Below are 16082 nucleotides of genomic sequence, written 5' to 3'. Positions count from 1 at the left end.
CGTAGTATTGGGGGAAAAGAAAACCTCGCCTATTCGGATAAGTACGTTGTATATTATTATATCCAATAACAATCATCATTATTCCCCTCCCCTACGGTGATTTTACTTTGTTCCATCTCTCTATCTCTCCATATCTTGTATATATACCTCCCCGTCGTATATATATACCTGCATATTCTTGGAGAATTTATAGACCTTTTTTTCCCGTTTAGCGAGTACATACACTCCGCAATCCCTCGCTACTGCTACTCCCGGGAGTCTTTTCTGCTGGACGGCTTGCGCGGTGGATAACACATTTTGCTAGATAAAGATAAGGGAGTCAACTCATCGGCACTTTTTTTTTCCCCCTGCGATATAAAAGAGCACAGGAAGAAGAAAAGAGATCGAGTCTAAACGAGGGCGGGGGAAAGAAAACGGGACTCGCAGGGTGTTGAGTTGGGTTGGCTGCTTGGCTTGGGATAGGAGTGAGATTGTTGGGCGTATTCGTCCTCTTCCTCTCCCTGGTTTCTGGAGGCGGTACGTGTTGGATTGGCTGCTGCTGAACACCTAGTAAGTCAGGGTGAAGGACGGGATAAGATTATCGGTGAGGAGGACGCGGACGAGCACGCTCCGAGGTGCTCTCTAGGTAAGAAGGAAGAAGGTTGGTTTGAGGGTCGGTCTTGATTGTCTCGACCGTCTTGCTTCTCTTGGGGACTTGAGGAGGAGACTGCGGACCTGGTATTCAGAGCTGATAGGGAGAAAGAGAGAGAGGGTCTGCGCGTGAAGGACTCGATAAGTGACAGGGGCAAAAGCCAGTGAAGGACTGAAGGGGAGAGAACCAACTTCACTCACGACTCTCTTGGCGACCGAGCCACATCTGTGATCAATACAGTCTCTGAAATCACTTCCTCGACTAATTGAATCCGACTCGAGTCGTTGATGACTTGGACATTACCACTCTTCAGGACAACAGCGTTACCGCACATCGCGACGTCTTGCCTCAGACTCTCCTCCTTCAAGTGCAATCGCACCTCAACAGTTTTCTCTGGCATCGGGTTTGTGGGCAAGATCGGGACACACAGTAACTCACTGACAACCGGCAAGCCAGGATTCACTGCGGCAGATTCCTCGGTCCGAGTGACCTTCGCGACTAAGGCCAGAAGCTACAGTCCATCCTCACTCTCTCGTCCTCCCATCAGACCCTCGCAACACCTCCCTGCCTCACCTCTAACTAGAACATTCGCCATGGCCACCAACGGCACGACCACCCCTCTCTTCACCCCCGGCCGCCTCCCTCCCGGCAAAGACAAGCACCACATCGTCGTCCTCGAGGGAATCCACGCAAAGATGCCCAGCTTCGACTTCCCCCACACCATCGATGTGCACCAACGTACGCCGCCGTCCGAGGTCGCCGAGCGCATCAAGGACGCCACCATTGTCATCGCCTGCGTCGTACCCGTGACACCGAGCGACATGGACAAGGCTCCATACCTGGGCGTGCTGGCTGTCATGGCCGTGGGGATCCAGTGGGTGGACAAGCAGGACTGCGCGCGCCGCGGCGTCACCGTGACAAAGTGCCCCGCCGGCAACGTCAATGCCGTCACCGAGCATTTTCTCGGACTGTACTTCGCGACCCGTAGACGCGTGGTGCAGGTGCACAAGACCATCACGGCATCCAACGAGTGGGTCGAAAAGGGCACACTCACGAAACTGTGGCCGTCGGGTCCACCCTTGGGCTGTGGCCAGGAGACGCTGGGCATCATGGGCTACGGCACGCTGGGGACCCGGCTGGAGAAGCTCGCGCGGGCCATCGGCTTCGGCGAGGTGTTGATCAGCGAGAGGAAGAACGCGACGACGGTCCGCCCGGGCAGGGTATCGTTTGACCAGGTCCTCGAGCGGGCCACTGTGGTCGGCGTGTGCTTGCCCAAGGAGCACGACACGATCGACCTGATTGGCGAAAAGGAGCTGCGCACCATGCGCAAAGACGCCATCATCATCAATGTCGCCCGTGGCGGAATCGTCAACGAACGCGCCCTCGCCCAGGCACTCAAGGAAGGCTGGATCGCCGGCGCGGCGACCGATGTCTTGGAAACAGAACCCTCAGGACCGGGCATGAGTCCGCTGGTTCCAGACGTGGCCAAAGGGGAAGAAGAGGTGCCGAACTTGACCATTTGTAAGTCCTGTCTTGTGCCTTTACATCTCATTGCTTCCTTCTTCATCCCATTTCCCCCTCCCCTGTCCTCCACCTTTATTCGCATCACGTTTCATCCGTCATGAGATGAGTTCTTGTACTGTACACGGACTGACCACCCATCTCTCTTTCCCCCGAGCAGCCGCCCACATCGCATGGTTCACCCAGTCCACCATCCAGAATTACCAGCGTCTCCTCAAGGAAGGTATCGAGGGCTGGGTCAACGGCACGCTGCAGGAGTCGGCCGACAAAGTCCACCGGGTCGTCGTGGTGCATAATGGACGTATCTGGAACTGAGTGTGCTATCGAGACGTTTCCCAATGTCGATATTACAAGGAGCTAACTTGGACTGGGCTGCACAGCACTGGACGTGACGAACTATGCGGATAAGGTGGTGCTGTGCTGGACAGACTCATTCCGAATCAATTCCCGGCTTCGAAGTGTATTGCACAGTGCGGAGCTGGCCGTGGTGGTTGGGATGATGACAGTGACGATGGTAACGACGATATTTTCTGCACGTGAACATGAGGCAGAGACCGCCGTGGTGAGGCCTTTTCCTCACGCTTCGGTACGAGGTACATACGAGATCTCTCGGGCTGCCCTCCCGGCAGTACTCTCAGCAGGGCTCGCTCTCAGCAAGGCTTCCTGTCTGGCTGGCTGGATAGATGGAGGGATAGATAGATAAGACACCTCTGGGATTGCCTTTCCTGACATAGTCAAAGGGTTAGTTGATTATCCTACATACTTCCTTACCTATTAAATTCCCCCTCCCTTATCCACACCTCCTCTCACGACCAACTGACCTCCGTAAAAGGCCCGAGGGTGCTACAGTGCCATTGCGTGATGTTCCCTGGTATATCCATACCCAGGTATATGGTAACTTTGTATACGTATGTATATATATCCATGTAAATCCTTTATGCACTCGTACTCGTACTCTTCCTCGTCCTTACTCCTACTTAAATTGTACTTACATGTTCTTACCTAGCTACCTAGCTACCTACCTACCTATGACAGGATCTTTCTCGTTAAAAACCACGGCGGAGAAGAACAACACAACATATCACAACGATACATTACATAACATAGCAAATCATAACATGACATAACATATCATGGATACTCGCGGGACAGCATAGCAAGTAGCATTTTTGTGTCTTTTTTTTTTGATTCAGTTCTCGTCTTCATCTAGTTTCATCCAAGCGTACCTCGTGCGTGCTACACTGGTCCATCCACTCACTCACTTCTTGGGGAGCACTCTCAACCATATGATAAAGTCGCCTTCGGTCTTCTGGCCAGACGAGAGCGACAGAACCCGTATTGTCCAAACGAGTTAGTTGCTCAGTACTCCTACAATGTAGGCCAGATTCCCAAGACTGTGCCTCTGTGAGTTGCAAAAGTGGGTGTTGAGCCAAAATACCATCCAAACGCTTCAATCATCTCACATCCTGCATCTCAACGTCCCTGGTACCCGAAGCATTGTCCGTCTTCTGGTCCTGTTGGGATCCATGAATTGAATTCATTTGCAAACCTCCTTCCACCCTCGTCTTCAACCCATTCTCGTTGCTGATCGAATCCGCCACACCAACAACTCTAGCACCTTCAACCTTGGCCTGCATCTCCGTTTGAGGTTTGCCTTGAGGTGGACTACCCGAGACTTTGGACGGGCTGTGAGACTGTGACGGAGGCTGAGATTGCTTACTCGGTGTCGGGACTGGTTCGGTAGAACTCATGTTCCTCAACTGCTCCGGACTGGGTCGGAGGTTCTCAATGGGCGGAAGAACGGGCGTCCCACTGACCATTCGCTTTTCACCAGGATGTTGGCCGGGAGAGGGAGCAGTAATTCCAGGAGTTCCAGCTGGAGGGATCGTCGGCTTGAAGGATTCGGACATGGGCGGGGAAGAAGATGGATTCGGGTTCTGGGGACTGCCAGCCGGGAGAGGTTGAAAAGGCCCAGGAGTCTGTTGCTTCTTAGGCGAAAGTCCCGAGAGAGCGTAGGTCGGAGCTCGTGAAATGGGTGTTTGAGCGGGTTGGGATTGATGTTGGGTGGATGGGCGGGGAGTGCTCTGCAACTGGAAGGATGCTCCATTGGCAGGGCTAAAGACCCCATTCGTGGCTTGTTGAGGGAACTGGAGCGACTTCTGTGGTATGCCTGCCACGGGGCCGACGTCCATATTGCCCTGAGTAGGTGATATTGTAGGACGATTGATCACAGGGGAAGGGAGACGTCCGCTGTTCGACACTATGTGGGGGCCGGAGTTTTGTGGTGGGTGTTTAGGAAGAGGCGAGGGCGCCAATGGTCTTTGTCCAGCAGGATTTTGGTAGGTATGTTGAGTACCGTTGTAGAATGAATAGTTCCCTTGACCCTGGAGCGGTGGGCTTCTAGCTGTGCCATTGCTCATTCCGGAAGGGTAAGGGTGAATAGGACGCATGGTCTGTCGGGGGTTTGTTGATGCCAGCTGCTGATGAGCCTGACCGGACATTTGCTGTGGAGGGCCCAAGTACTGCTGGAAATGGAGACCATTCATCTGTATGGGTTGAGGAAATGGAGAGGGACTGGCCATCTGATTTGGAGGTGAACCTTGCTGACCGTTTGTCAGGTTCCCCTGGCCTGGCGACCGAGGGGTGTACTGTGTGGGAAGCTCAACGACCGACTTGGACGTGGCAGGGGCTGGACTTGGTGGGACTGGCGAGGACGATGTGCCAACACGGAACTTGAGCGAAATCTTGGGCCTCTTTGCATCTTCTTCCTTACGCCTGCAATCTTTACAGACGAAGTGGAAGTCTTTCTTTTCCGCTGCCGGTTCGGAGATGCCCAGACATTTGCTGTGCTGCCAGACGTTGCACCTCTCACACGAGATACTGTGAGAGCCGTCGTCCTAGACCTTGGTTAGTCGCCGATGACGATATTTGCACGGTCGTACTCACAAAGTTCTTGCCGTATTTTCCGCACCCGGAGCAATCAAAGGTCCAGTCCTCTTCGGCCTCGAGATCCTCCAGCTCCTTCTTGTTCCGCTCCATTCGTTGCTTAAGGGCTCGATCAGACCCTCTGGCCTCGCCTTCCTCAATACGCTTCTGCTCGAGCTCGTCTCTAGCGAGTTCCTCTTCTTTGAGCAGTCTCTTGAGCTCACGATCCTTGATACGTTGTTCTCGGGTCATCATACGATACTGTCTTTCTTGTTCCATCTTCTCTTGTCTCTCCTGCTCGCGGCGGGCGGCAGCCAGGTCAGCTTGTTTCTTCTTTTCGGCCTCGGCTTGCTCGGCCTCTTTCTTCTCTCGTTCTTGCTTGTCTGCCAATCGACTAGATCGCTTTGCGCCGACCATCCTCTCCATCAACATTAGTTCCCTCTCACGGCGCTCTATCTTGCGACGTTGTTTCTCCTCGGCGGCTTCAATAATAGGCACAACCTCCTCTATCAGTCGGTCTCGTAGAGCCTTTTCGTTAGGATCCTTCGATTTCTTCAACGATTCGCAGAGTTCCTGATAATCGCCAAGAGTGATGCAGAGGCATTCCCACTTGAAACCACCAAAGGTGTCGACCTCCCAGGCCTCAGGCTTTTTCTCCTCAACGCCTTCTGCCTCGGTGTTCTCCTCATTATCTTCTTCGACATCGCTGGATTCCGCTGCTGCAGCTGCTTCGGCTTCCAACTTTCTCCGCTTGCTCTCACGTCTTCTGGCAGCGATGGCTTTCTTGGAATTTGCTTTGGGTTTTGCCTTTGGAGCTCGCGGCAACGGAGGCTCAGTCCGTCGATAGAATCGATTATCATCGAGGAGGTAGTACTGGCGGTCATGTCGGTCGTAGCCAAACTCTTCAATGCGCTGTTCGGCGAGTTGTGAGAATCTGCGATATACTTGCTCTGCGGGGGAACTTACCCATTCGGTCTGATCAGCTTCGCGCGGATGTTCTATCATCTTTTCCCTCATACGGTCGGGGTTCCAAAACGTCCATATCGTAAGCTGGTGGAGAATTCGGATCTTTGTGAAGATGTCAAAGTCTCGAAACCGCTTTGGCTCTTCGGCATCACCGTAGGGGTTCAGATGAGGAGCCTTGGCCAGATACTGACGGCGGGTGTATTCATCCCAGATATCGTAACTGCATCTGAGTTAGTGATGTGCAAAGCGAGGCGAGCAGGGTTGTCAGACTTTAGACCTCTATGGGACGAGATCCATTTGAGGAGGGTGAGGCCGATCTCTTCAAGTTTGTCCGAATAACCTGGCTTCAGACATTCGTTCTCAAAGTCCTGCAGAACGATATTTAGCGAATCCGTGCATCAAAAATACTCCGCCGCGAATCCGTCGCAGTCAATCCATATAGACAGGGGGAGGGGAGGGCGCACCTCGATGTCAAAGTCCTCGTCAATCTTCAGAACCTTGCCAAAGAAGAAGATGAACTGCATGACGGAGGCGAATTCCCACATATTCCGTATTCTCTGGAGGAGAGAGGGTTCCTGCTTCTTCTCTTCAACTTCTGAGACCTCCATCTCGTCTCTGGTTCGTTTTCGCGGCATGGTGGAAGGGGGCGTGCGCTAGACGACGAGTGCGTGGAGACCAGGGGAGAGTGTTCACGCGGCCTTGAAGCTTTCTGCTCCCATCTAGGGGAGTGGTAGAATGTATCGACGCGCTGGAGAGGGTGGTGGTTGAATATTGGTTGCTAGATGCGATGCGACTGAACAAGTTCTTTTTGGACTGGGGAACGCGGGAATGCTAGTGAAAGGCGAGCCGCGCGACTTTCTAGAGGCACCGCAATGAGGTAGTCACGTAAGTGCTGCGTGAGGCCAAGGCGGAAAATCTGTTGTTCCAGATTCCGAAGTAAAATGTGACGACCTCCCTTCTCCAAGCGGGGCCAGTGAGGCACCAAGGACAAAAGATGTTGAGAGATGAGGAAGTCTGATCTTTTGTTGTTGCAAAGGCTGATATCAAGACGCTCCTTACAATCCCCTTGATAATACTCGGCGTTCTTTACTTCTGGTTCAAAATGAGATACTCATTTCTGGGCTGAAGGAAAATGTGGTGATCATCACCCGATACCAAAGAAACCCCCACCTTCGAAATGGCATATACTGCAACTGGACAGCCACAGCCTTCACACGAAGACCTCCCAGAATCAGTGTTCAAGAAGAGCTACAACTTCCCACCTTTCTTCAGCCCGCAGCCCACCTCTCTGACCCGGCAAGCTCAACTGAAAAAATGGTCCGAGTTCATCCAGCGCTATTGCCGCCACTACCGTCTTTTCCAGCTGTCTATCATTGATACCCTTCAGAGTCCTCTGTTCTACAACGCGAGGCTTAAAAAGGGTCTGAGTCTGAAAGATGCCAAGGCTGTGATAGAGTATATGGCCAGCAAGGACGGTGACGAGAGGGCCGAATGGCGCGGGCCCGAGAAGGCTGTTGCCTGGATTTGGTGGCGGAAACCCGAGGAATGGGCGACCCTGATTGTTAACTGGGTTGAAGAGACCGGTCAGAAAGGCACGGTTTTGACGCTCTATGAGTTGGTCCAGGGCGAAACGACAGAGAAGCAGGAGTTCTATGGCCTAGACACGGAAGTGCTGCAGAAGAGCCTTAACACGCTGGTAAAGAAGGGAAAGGCGCAGGTTTTCGGAACAGAGGATCAGCAAGGTGTCAAATTCTTCTGAATGGTATTCAACAGACAAAGCAATCCGTTCCGGCTATGGTTCCAAGGCAAGAGTCATTTCATTTGCTTCATCGGACAGCATCATCATATTTCGCAGCCCTACAGCTCATACGCTTTTGTCGGCTGTATCTCCTGAGACATTGCAGTTTCCAGTAGCCAATCTGACGTCACTATTTTTGGTACTTTCCGACTGCCTTCAGCCATCTCCCTGAAACGTGACCACATGCCATGGTTTTCCTTCCCGTTGTCGCTAAGCAGATAGACGTCGTGGTTCTCGTCAGTATCCGTAGACAACTCGCTGTCTGCCCGTCCGGATGGAACCATTGTTCCTTTGCGATTCTTCCACAGCATACAGCGGCCCCCATTGGCTACCACAATGGTTTTGAATGTGTCAAAGCCCCCAGGGATATTCTCCATGCAGTAGACAGAGCGGCCTTGGAGAAGTCGGTTCGCGTTCTTCTTCGCCCGCTGTCGAGACTTGTCAAGAGACAGTTGAAACTTCTTCTCATTTTCTTTGTCGCGCAGCTTGAACTTCTCTGGATTGAGTAATTTGTCCTCAGCGAGACAGGCATCAATAAAGTCCGTCGAGATGACCAAGGGTGCGTAAGCGAGAGCAGTCACAAATTTCTGAGTCCGTACAATGTTGGGAGCTGCAAGATGTGTGGCTTTGCTGGCGTCGGTAGTGATGAGTATCCCTAGGTCGCGAAGTTGTTTCTAAAGCGCCGTTAGCAGAAGGACTACAGGATATAGCTGCAGAAATACGCTTACCTTGTCACGATCTTCGCCTTTGCTATTATTGAGCCATTTCTTGTACCCAGAAATCACAAGTCGAATTGTAGGTGCATCTTCACGTTTGATCTTTTTCGCATCGCTGTCATCTGACGTGTCGGCATCATCCACTTCCTCCATCGATCTTTTCCGACCCAGTTGGACACGATCTGGATCTGATTTGCGTCGCCCACCATAGAGGACGCCACCCTTTCGTTTGGTCTCCTTGTTGAAAAGGAGAATGTCCTCGGCTTGCACTTGCAAACGAGACACTGCAACTTCTTTGGACTTGCGGCTGTGTGTTGTTGGGGGTGTAATGTTCTCTTTCCCAGGTGCGATGAATCTGGGGGTCACCGGGGTCTGGGGATTCTGCTTGGGACCACCGGAGGTCGATTTGGCGGCTTGTTCGCCCTTGGTCCTCCTCACCGACGGTGGCTGGTGGACCTCACCTGCTCCGTTCTCTATTGGCTTGTTATCGGCGACGTCCGTCATCTCGGTGTCGACGTCAGAGAAGAAATGTTCTTCGAGGACGTTGCGGTCCAGTTGAGTGTAGCCGACAACATCGCTCAGGTTTGTACGCTGGGGAAAGTGGGTGTATCGCCTGTCGGTCACACTTTGCATCTTCCATCGTGCATAGCTCTCTTCCAACCAGAGGTGGTTGACAATGTGAACCCCCCATTCTTTTGCAGCTGCGCACTTCTCACTCTGGTCGTGGGCGGTGATAAGATGTGTATTGTCCTGCTTGAGAGTTTTGGTGCATTTAGCACCAGTGGCGATGATGAGGTTTTCAAGATATGTTCTCGCTTCCCCACTATAGTTTGAGAGACTGATGACCAGCCCGGGAAAACCTGGGAGGCCTTCTCTGGCAACGGGATAGTGTAACATGCGGCGCGTCGGCGATGTCCACTGGTCAGTCTGTATCAAGAAGTAGAGCCAGGACAGATTCCCAACATCTTTTCCTGCATTCGAGGCGATCTTGTAATCTGTTCCTTCCCGATATTTGCAGATATACATATCGGCCTTGGACACGGATTTTGTGACTGTCCCTCCTCCAGCAGTTACGAGTCCCTCCAGAGTCTCACGAAGATATCTGCCAATGCCCAAATCAGTCGCCAGCATGACGGCTTTATTCTTGAAGACATTTTGTAGCTTCCGCGGTGGGTTAGGATCTTGTTTCAATTGTACAGGGTCAGGGTGTGCAGCTCCATTCACTTGATTCCTCCGCTTTGCAACAGGGACCCTGCCACCAGCCGTTTCCAGGATTTCTGGATTTGGAAATTGATAAGGTTGTTCATCAATCTTTCTTCCTAGTTTCAAACAATCGTCCACCCAGTGTGGTAGGACAACTTTGACGGCAAGCTGCTTCTTTGTAGCGATTGCGACAGATTCCGAATCCATAGACAGCGCAATTATGTGAGTTATTTGGCTTGTGAGTCTCGAAGAGAACAATCCGCCCATAGCCAATATTCCGCCAGCTATCGCATCGGCATCGCCCTGCGGCAAGTCGCCAACACATGCCACCACATCAGACATGAAGTAACGAGGATCGGGGCAATATTGACGTGGGTTGAGAAGTTTACTTTTCGCGAGTGAGTGTTCATACCAGGTGGGCTTGACGACAGGAATAAGAGTATCGACGCAGGAGTTATAGTCGGGAAAGTCGGAGGTGGTAGAGATGACATGGGTAATGTGTCGTAGGTCCAGACGATGTTCCGGATACTGGTCAATCACAACCTTGCCGTGGTGCAGTCTCAGGGCGGAAGCCAACTACTTTGGTCAGTGGACATTGCTCGAAACGTTGGACTGCGGTATAGCACATACGGATTCGGCATCTTTCTCTGGAAGGGTAGCAGAGCGAACGATCGCCATGCTGCACTGGGCGAACAGACCCAGCTTAGTGTCTGCTCCCACAGGCTGATCGTTGTCCATGTTGGCGATAGCAGATGTGGGAGTGCCAACGAATCTACGAAAACACAACAGCACAGCCGTTCAGAGGGTGGCGTTCTCGTGAATTAAAGATAGTCGCATTATTTCGTGAGTGAATCTGCGAGAATGTGGCGGTTGTTGTCTTGTACCACGTTCGCCATCTTTCTTCGCGCACTCTGACGCGCTTTCTCGAAGCGCGTCTCTTAATTGACGGTCAGACGGAAATAAATTAGACGCGCTCCATCACGTGCACGTCAGAGTGGCTTTCTAGAGAGTCCTTGCCGTACCTCTCTCCGTTGTCGTCTTACTCTTTGCTCACCTCGCCAACGGGAATAAAACCCCTACAAGTACTGATATGTCGAGATCCCAAGACCACTTCATTATTACTGACGAGAACCTACACTTTCCGGACGGATCTGGGACCGATTGACTCTATCGTCGCGTTTAGTGGTTCCGGCCCGAGATGTAGCCAGAACCTCGGCAACTTTTCCAATCGCAATGGTGCGGCGCCACATGGACCTCATGGTCGACGGGATGCCACACATCTCAGTCTAGCACCGTCACTGCATGAAATTCATGTTAATTGCTCAACATATCTTCATGTCAACATAGAACCGCCATTGGGATCCCGAAGAAATACATCCCCATTTCCTGAAAATGTCGTCCTTCCACATCGTTGAGCACACGATTCCCTGTCAACATATTCGAGAGTATCCCCGAGCTACGGCTGGATCACAGGAAGATGTGTTACATCTGGCGGTGAAACAATATATACCGAAAGACAACCCGAATCCGCAGCCTGGAGATGTCACGATCATCGGCGCACATGCAAATGGGTTCCCCAAAGAGCTGTACGAGCCACTGTGGGATGATATACATGCTCAGTCAAAAAGACATGGCTTTCGTATAAGGAGCATATGGATTGCCGATGTTGCACAGCAGGGTCACAGCAGCGTTCTGAACGAACAACTGCTTGGGAATGACCCTGCCTGGAATGATCACCCCAGAGATCTACTACACATGATCAATCTGAAGCGAGACCAGATGCCGCGGCCGATCATAGGTATCGGCCATTCAATGGGCGGGAATCACTTGTATGGCTCGAACTCTGACGTCTCGGTCTACTTGCGCTGACTTTTTCATAGAGTGAATCTTGCGTACCATCACCCCCGTCTTCTCACCACTCTAGTCCTCATCGACCCTGTAATCCAAGTTTATTCGTCTGTCGCTCCAACAGTCGGTCCTAACCCGGCACGTTTATCCACATTTCGCCGTGATGTCTGGCCTTCGCGCGAAGAAGCTGCAAAGTCGTTCAAGAAGAGCAAGTTTTATCAAGCATGGGATCCGCGCGTACTAGATCGATGGGTGAAATACGGACTGAGAGACATGCCCACTTTGCTTCAACCGGACGGATCGAAGAATAACGATGGGTCGCCCAAGGTAACGTTGACAACCCCGGTCTCCCACGAAGTCTTCACCTTCCTTCGGCCGAATTTCGAGGGATGCGGATACAACGGCCGCCCCGTAAATCGGAAAACTCACCCAGACCTGAACCCTGCTTTGCCCGCAATCTATCCTTTCTACCGCGCTGAGGGGCCCCAGACTTTCTTCCGCCTCGAAGAACTCCGGCCGTCCGTGCTCTACGTCTTTGGAGGGAAATCCGACGTCGGCACACCCGACGCCTGCAAGGCGAAAATGGATCATACGGGTGTCGGCGTTGGAGGCAGCGGAGGCGTACCCGCAGGAAGAGTCCGGAGTGTGCTCTTCGAAGACCTTGGCCATCTCATCGCCATGGAGGCAGTAGACCGGACGGCGGAGTCCGCATGCGACTGGATCGGACACGAGATGAAGATCTGGCGTGAGGACGAGGAAGAGCACAACCGAACCTGGAAGAAGAAGAGCCTGGTGGAGAAGCAGAGCATCGATGACACGTGGAGGAGGATGATAGGCGGACCATACGAGAAGAAGCCCAATGGCCCGAAGCTGTGATCACGTTCGGAACACGTCTCGAGTCTTGCCCTCTATGCCGGGGCCGCAGTGATGAAATAAATCTGAGCAAGCCACGGAGACAGCCAGAGTTGGGTTTCTTGGTATCTCTCGAAAGGGAGAGGGAGACTCCTACCACGTGCTTGCCGTCAAGGAGGAACCGCGTCTATGCATATCCACCTCACATTGATGGCAGACAAAAGAATCCCGTCCCTTGATGAATGCATATTCGCCGAACCACGCCACGATATTCTCGGAACCAAAAAGAAAGACAAAGATCATAAGATATACTACTATACGAGACACCTACTGTAGATACAGTACACGCTATATTCATACATAATATAGATTCTAGAATCTGTACTCGGTACGTGGTATATTCTATTCTATTACCTAGGCGCCAAGTACAGGACCTATGTACGTTACCCCCAGGATGCCTAGACGCACAAACAAGCACGCCACGAATATGAATGCGAACCCTGAAAACTGACTGCGCTGTTACAAGGCACCTGGGTATGTATGTATGTAGATGAGTTTAGTCAATCGTAGATTTGCATAAAATGTATATATCTGCCTCTCCATCTCTCCTCGCCTATATGTGTACACTGTAGACGGTACATATGTACATCCGTTGAGCTGTTGTCCAGCTGTTGTCCGTCTGTATATACGTATGTATGTATCTATGTGTGTAATGGTATACAACTCAACACGAAAAATGGACATGTCCGAAATCTCCAGCGGGATCGTTCATTGGAATCATCACAAATACCTTGACTTGCCTCTCTACAACTAAACGCTCATCCTACGTTTCGTCCACTGTGATCTCGATCTGGAGACGTTGCCCGTGCGGGCTTCGTTGCCAGATCTATCCGATCTGTCCGCCTCGTCCCCGCGGCCAGTGGACAGGAGCGGCTCCATTTCCTCTTCTTCTCTCAGGGGATGGATGCCGTCGTATCGCCCCTCGGGCATGCGTCCTCTTCTGTATCCGAGACCTTCGGTCTCCTCGATGATGTCGAGGTGTCGTATCCTGTCGTGGTCGTCGGTGCCGATGCCGTTGGCGCCGAGTCCGGGATTCCTCGGGTCCCGAACGCCGTAGATGACGCGTATGTTGCCCAGCCGTTCGGCGATCTCGTCTCCGGTCAAGAGACAGCCCGTGTCGCCGAGCTTGTCGACAATGGGCCTCAACAGCCGCGCCATGCCCAGGTGGCTGGTGTCCTTGATGATGGCCTTGTCAGCGAGCAGGATGACCGCGAGGAGCACCAGGCCCTGCGCCACGGGGATGCCGCTCAGGATCGAGCCGGCGTAGCGCCACTCGACATCGATGACTTGGGCTGGTGCGGGACCGACGCCCGTCACGTTGAGTCGTGGCCCGTTGGAGTCGATGGCCGCGATGGCCCCCGCCGTGAACTTCATCACCAGCAGCGCCATGCCCTCGGCCGTCAGATTGCCCGGCGGACTCCATTGGCTGGACGCCGGGTAACCCACCATCTGTAGGTTAGTCTCCTCCGAGGCCGAGGAGGAGTTGTCGCTGCTTGCCATCAACACGCCAGACCAGCCGATCGCCCCGGCCAGGACCTGAGCTTCCGTGTCGGCGATCCGGTAATGTTCGGGGGTGGGATACAGATCGGCGTTGTCCACATGAGAGACAGTCGATAGACAGCTCCAGAACCGCGGCTCCGGAACACTGGTCGAGGAATTGTCCGCACTCTGAAGGGCATAGATCTGAATGCATCGAGGGCCGCAGTCGCTCGTCAAGTTCGACATCCAGGTTGTGGCGCCTGTAGATACATCGGGGATGCTCCACGTGTGTTCTTTCCCGTTTCCATCCACCCAAGTCACATCCGCGGCGATCGAGGCGTTGTCCGTCTGGAAGCCCGCGTAGCCACCGTACGTGATGGGAAACGATTGGCACGTTGCAGTGGTGTTTACTGTGCGCAAACTCACGGCAGTCAAGCCCGCCGAAAGCGGCGAACGGTCAATGAAGCGATACCAGTACTGGCTTCCGTCTGTGTAGATAGACTGCTCTATGCCCAGGTATTCATCGAATGGAATCGTCAACACATGAAAGTCCTGGCCAGTGATGCCCCATTCATTCGCGGTAGCTGTTTCTGCAAGGAGAGATTGCGCAGTATCATGGTTGCCAGCGTAAAGAGCCGTAGTCCGGGAGTTGCCGATGTACGAAAGGTCCGCCACACTAACATTTCCATAGGTCAGGTGCACAAAGCGAGAACTGACATCAGTCGAGTAGGTCAAACCTAACAAGGCGGTGAATATCTGGACAGCGATGTTGATCAGCAACCAGATCGCGGCAAGAACCTGCGTCTTGTTCGGTAGAAGCCTTCCACGGGTGCGTCCAGCCCATATCAGGCGGAATACTTGGGTCTGACTATCGCAGTGCAAGAGAAGCTCGAAATCCTGGAGCGTGCGATACCCCGACGCCAGGAAGCGCCAACGCATCATCTGTGCGTAGCCACCTAACGAGGACGCGAGATTGAGACCCAGGCATAGTGACAATCCGGTCATCAAGGCGTTGAAGACTTCTTTCCGCGCGGTGCTCAAACCAGTTACTACGGTGGAAAAGCCGTAGAGACAACTTGCCAGTGCTGCGCAAATACCGGCAGTGATGAGCCATTGGACACTGCTGTTCATAAACAGTCGCCGCCGTTGTCGTCGATAGTCGAAATAGCGGACTGTGTTGGAAGCGGGTAAACCCGAGCCATATTTCTCGGGCAGTCCATGCTCCCACGGCGCTGCTATCGCTGGCACGCTGAAATGAGAGACAGCATAGTCGCGGATAGAAGAGGCAACTCTGTATAATGAGTTACTTGTTCTCCGACGTCCTGTAACTGTGTCAGCCTTTCCGTATCACACAAATCCAAATCCACCTTACTCGGAGGTCGACTTCCGTCAAGAGCGCCATATGGAATATCATCCGTCGACTTGCTCGAAATATGTCGATCACCAACTTTGGCCCATTCCTTCTTTGCGTGTCTGTCCGCATCATGGTCGCTGGGCGAGCTTCCCGGCAGAGGGGAAAATGCAGAATCTGGAATGATATTGGAAAATTGTAGAGGCTCTTCGGAGATCGGGCTACCCGTCAGCTGAGAGGCCCCGAAAGGATTGAACTTGGCATATCGTGAGCTTGGCATGTTGGAGTTCTGTAGAAGTCGATTAATCTTCCATCCTGCTTAGAACTGGAAAAGTTGTGGGTTGAAGGAATATCTTGATGATGGGGATCGTCAATATCGAGAAAGAGTGAGCTGTACCAAGGATATATTATGGAGAAGACGGATCTAGGGTCGGTTTCACCCGACGAAGTGGAAAACAACAGAGTAGTAAAGAGCAAAGTAAGCAGATGAAGTCGCAAGTTGGGCAAGCTACCTCTCTTGCTCCTTACCTCACTTGTCAAGGCGACGCGGCGAAGACCCAGCTCTTGCATCCATGCCATCCTTCCTTAGGGCGCCTGGGGGAGTCAAGGAGCGTTTCGCTCAATATCCGTGGGCCTGGGTCGAGAAGGATCGCGCCGTGTCTGGGATGGAGTCGTGGTGTGAGTGTTAAGCGTGGATTATTCACCGGCGACCCACCAAGGATTGAGCATTTG

General features: G+C 52.7%; 6 protein-coding genes across 6 annotated transcripts; 3 read left to right on the top strand and 3 right to left on the bottom strand.

The window, feature by feature from the left end:
- Window positions 1-1224: 1224 nt before the first annotated feature.
- On the top strand, window positions 1225-2467 carry AYO20_07740 (hypothetical protein; the record flags this gene model as incomplete). Its single annotated transcript, XM_022646025.1, has 2 exons — window positions 1225-2152; window positions 2313-2467. The coding sequence occupies 2 exons, from the start codon at window positions 1225-1227 to the stop codon at window positions 2465-2467; spliced, it is 1083 nt and encodes a 360-aa protein (XP_022497964.1).
- A 1139-nt stretch (window positions 2468-3606) lies between these two features.
- AYO20_07739 (hypothetical protein) lies at window positions 3607-6678 on the bottom strand (the record flags this gene model as incomplete). The annotated part of the gene is made up of 5 exons (XM_022646024.1): window positions 3607-5049; window positions 5099-5989; window positions 6044-6263; window positions 6314-6411; window positions 6508-6678. The coding sequence occupies 5 exons, from the start codon at window positions 6676-6678 to the stop codon at window positions 3607-3609; spliced, it is 2823 nt and encodes a 940-aa protein (XP_022497963.1).
- Window positions 6679-7220: 542 nt separating this feature from the next.
- AYO20_07738 (hypothetical protein) lies at window positions 7221-7802 on the top strand (the record flags this gene model as incomplete). The annotated part of the gene is made up of 1 exon (XM_022646023.1): window positions 7221-7802. One exon carries the CDS (start codon window positions 7221-7223, stop codon window positions 7800-7802), a length of 582 nt encoding a protein of 193 aa, XP_022497962.1.
- Window positions 7803-7900: 98 nt separating this feature from the next.
- On the bottom strand, window positions 7901-10498 carry AYO20_07737 (hypothetical protein; the record flags this gene model as incomplete). Its single annotated transcript, XM_022646022.1, has 3 exons — window positions 7901-8515; window positions 8570-10336; window positions 10391-10498. 3 exons carry the CDS (start codon window positions 10496-10498, stop codon window positions 7901-7903), a joined length of 2490 nt encoding a protein of 829 aa, XP_022497961.1.
- Window positions 10499-11152: 654 nt separating this feature from the next.
- Window positions 11153-12484, top strand: AYO20_07736 (hypothetical protein; the record flags this gene model as incomplete). The annotated part of the gene is made up of 2 exons (XM_022646021.1): window positions 11153-11589; window positions 11641-12484. 2 exons carry the CDS (start codon window positions 11153-11155, stop codon window positions 12482-12484), a joined length of 1281 nt encoding a protein of 426 aa, XP_022497960.1.
- A 786-nt stretch (window positions 12485-13270) lies between these two features.
- Window positions 13271-15630, bottom strand: AYO20_07735 (hypothetical protein; the record flags this gene model as incomplete). The annotated part of the gene is made up of 2 exons (XM_022646020.1): window positions 13271-15321; window positions 15372-15630. 2 exons carry the CDS (start codon window positions 15628-15630, stop codon window positions 13271-13273), a joined length of 2310 nt encoding a protein of 769 aa, XP_022497959.1.
- Window positions 15631-16082: the final 452 nt, after the last annotated feature.

This window comes from Fonsecaea nubica (assembly GCF_001646965.1).
Source record: "Fonsecaea nubica strain CBS 269.64 chromosome Unknown Scaff56, whole genome shotgun sequence".
Classification (NCBI taxonomy): domain Eukaryota; kingdom Fungi; phylum Ascomycota; class Eurotiomycetes; order Chaetothyriales; family Herpotrichiellaceae; genus Fonsecaea; species Fonsecaea nubica.
Note: the sequence above shows the minus strand (reverse complement) of the source record. Positions and strands in the feature narration are given on the sequence as shown.